General features: G+C 69.9%; 1 protein-coding gene across 2 annotated transcripts in view; it reads right to left on the reverse strand.

Annotated features, from left to right (window-relative positions):
* The window catches only part of C4H1orf174 (chromosome 4 C1orf174 homolog), a 9,142-nt gene extending 8,619 nt beyond the window's left edge, over window positions 1-523 (reverse strand). For both annotated transcript variants that reach the window (XM_021683381.1, XM_021683380.1), the window contains exon 1: window positions 426-523. In XM_021683381.1, coding sequence (XP_021539056.1) covers window positions 426-440 — 15 coding nt within the window. In that variant the 5' untranslated portion in view covers window positions 441-523. The remainder of the gene's footprint in view (window positions 1-425) is intronic.
* Window positions 524-2,137: the final 1,614 nt, after the last annotated feature.

Here is a 2,137-nt window from a genome sequence, read left to right on the forward strand (position 1 = left end):
CGGGACGTGGTCTGGGAGCCCCTTACCCGGGGAGGAGGGGGGTGTGACCCAGGATGCTCTCCCCCTGGCTCCCTCCCCCCGGGACGTGGTGTGGGAGCCCCTTACCCGAGGGGCGTGACTCAGGATACCCCGCCTCTCCCGGTGGCGTGCTCTGGGAACCCCCCCATCCACGGCAGTGATCTGGGAGCCCCCTAGTCGCGGGCGTAACCCAGGATATCCCGCCCCCACCCGGTGGCGCGGTCTGGGAACCCCCTTACCCAGGGCCGTAGTCTGGGAGACCCGTACCCCGGGGCGGCCTATGGGTGCCGACCAGAGGCCGCCCCTCGGCCCTGGGCGTACTGCGGCCACTCCTCAGCTCCCCAGAAAATGGGCGGCCGGAGCGCCAGCCTCTTCGGCGCAGTTCCCACCCGGCCTCGGCCCCTCACCTTCCGGCTCCTCATGAGTGTGAGCGGCGCGCTGCCGCCCCCAGCACCGCCCCAAATCGCCGCGCCCCGGCCTAACGCTTCTTTAAGGACCTGCAAACCGGCGGCCCTCCCCCCGCGCCCCGGCGTCTGACGCCACCAGAAGGTTGGCCAATCACAGCCCGGCGTCCCCAGGCATGTGACCCAACAAAGTCGGCGATGTACGCAGAGGGCGGGGCGGCGGCCACGTTTGTGAGGGGCACCCTTCCGGCGGTCTCCGAGGCCGTCCCGTTTAAGAGGGGCGACGGCCATATTTGTGAGGGGCACCTACCGGGCTGCTTCCGTGGTCACAGCATCTAGGCGGGGCGGCGGCCATGTTTGTGAGGGGCATCTCCCCGAAGCGCCGGCCACGTGTCTGGGGGGAAGGCGGGAAGTGGTTGTTCACCAGAGGGCGGTCTCTTTCAGGCCCGCGACGAAGATCGGTTTCTGGGCTCGGGTCTCTGGTGTGTGAGCGTCGCGACTTTTCTGTAGTGCGCTTGGCCTAGGGGCTGGAGGCGGGCGGGCGAGTCCCCGCGTGGTCCTGCTCCGAAGCCGGCGGCAGGGACCCCGGCGACCGCGCCCGAGCTTGTCCCCGGCGGAGGGGGACCGCAGCTAGCCCCTCTCCGCGCAGCGCGGACGGCCCTTCCTCTCCGGCGTTCAGCCCTTCCAGCCCCGCTCCTCCGCAGCCCCGGCCTCAGGGTGACGGGCCCGCAGCGCTGCCCGCCGCCTTCTCCGGTGTCCTGGCTCTTGGCAGCGCAGGGACCCTGCGTTAAGGCCCGTGACCGCTTCTGAGAGTTTCAAAAACATGAAATTCAGCCTCTAAGCACCCCAGCCCCCAGCTCTGGGGTCCAGGACATGTGCCTCGGAAGAGGCCGCGGTGGCATCAGCCCCCCGCCGGGACTGGGGGACAGCAGCCCTGCCCCCGGCCCCTCGGTCCCCCCCACCGCCCGGGACTGGGGGACACCGGCCCTGCCCCCGGCCCCTGGTGTCCCTCCGGGACTGGCCTCCGGGCGGCGCGGCAGCAGTGGCCACAGGAGCGCCCGGCAGGCGGACGAGCGCGCCGTCTGTCACCGTGTGTTTACAGGTGAGAACGTTTACATCAGGCGGTTTTGTCAGACGCGTTAGATTCTCCAGTTAAACCGTGAAGGTTGTGCTTCGGCCTCATGTACCGCTTGAGGGTCCCTGTGGGCGCTGCTCCCCGGCGCGCGGACATTCACACTCGCCTCCGGGAGCCTTCGTGTTCTCTGCTCCGACCGAAAGGCTGCCTCGAGCCCGAGCCCGGCAACCCGCTCCCCCCCGCCCGGGCGCCCTGAGCCGTGAGCTCGGCCGCTCCCGCCTCGCACGCCCGGGGGGCCCCTTCCGCTCGCCGCACGCGGGTCGGCGGCGACTGAAGACACACGCACGGCTGGTGCGCGCGCACGCGCACACACGCGCTCACACACGCGCGCTCACACGCTCACACACACGCTCACGCGCGCTCACACACTCGCACACGCTCACATGCGCTCTCACGCGCGCACACTCACACGCACACGCTCAAACAACGCCCACGCGCCCTCACACACTCACGTGCTCATACGCGCCCACACGCTCTCACACGCTCACACACATGGTCACACATGCTCGCACACGCTCATGCGCTCACACACATGCTCACACGCGCGCTCACGTGCTCACTCGCGCTCACATGCTCATGC

The sequence above is a fragment of the Neomonachus schauinslandi genome, chromosome 4 (genome assembly GCF_002201575.2).
Source record: "Neomonachus schauinslandi chromosome 4, ASM220157v2, whole genome shotgun sequence".
Taxonomy (NCBI): domain Eukaryota; kingdom Metazoa; phylum Chordata; class Mammalia; order Carnivora; family Phocidae; genus Neomonachus; species Neomonachus schauinslandi.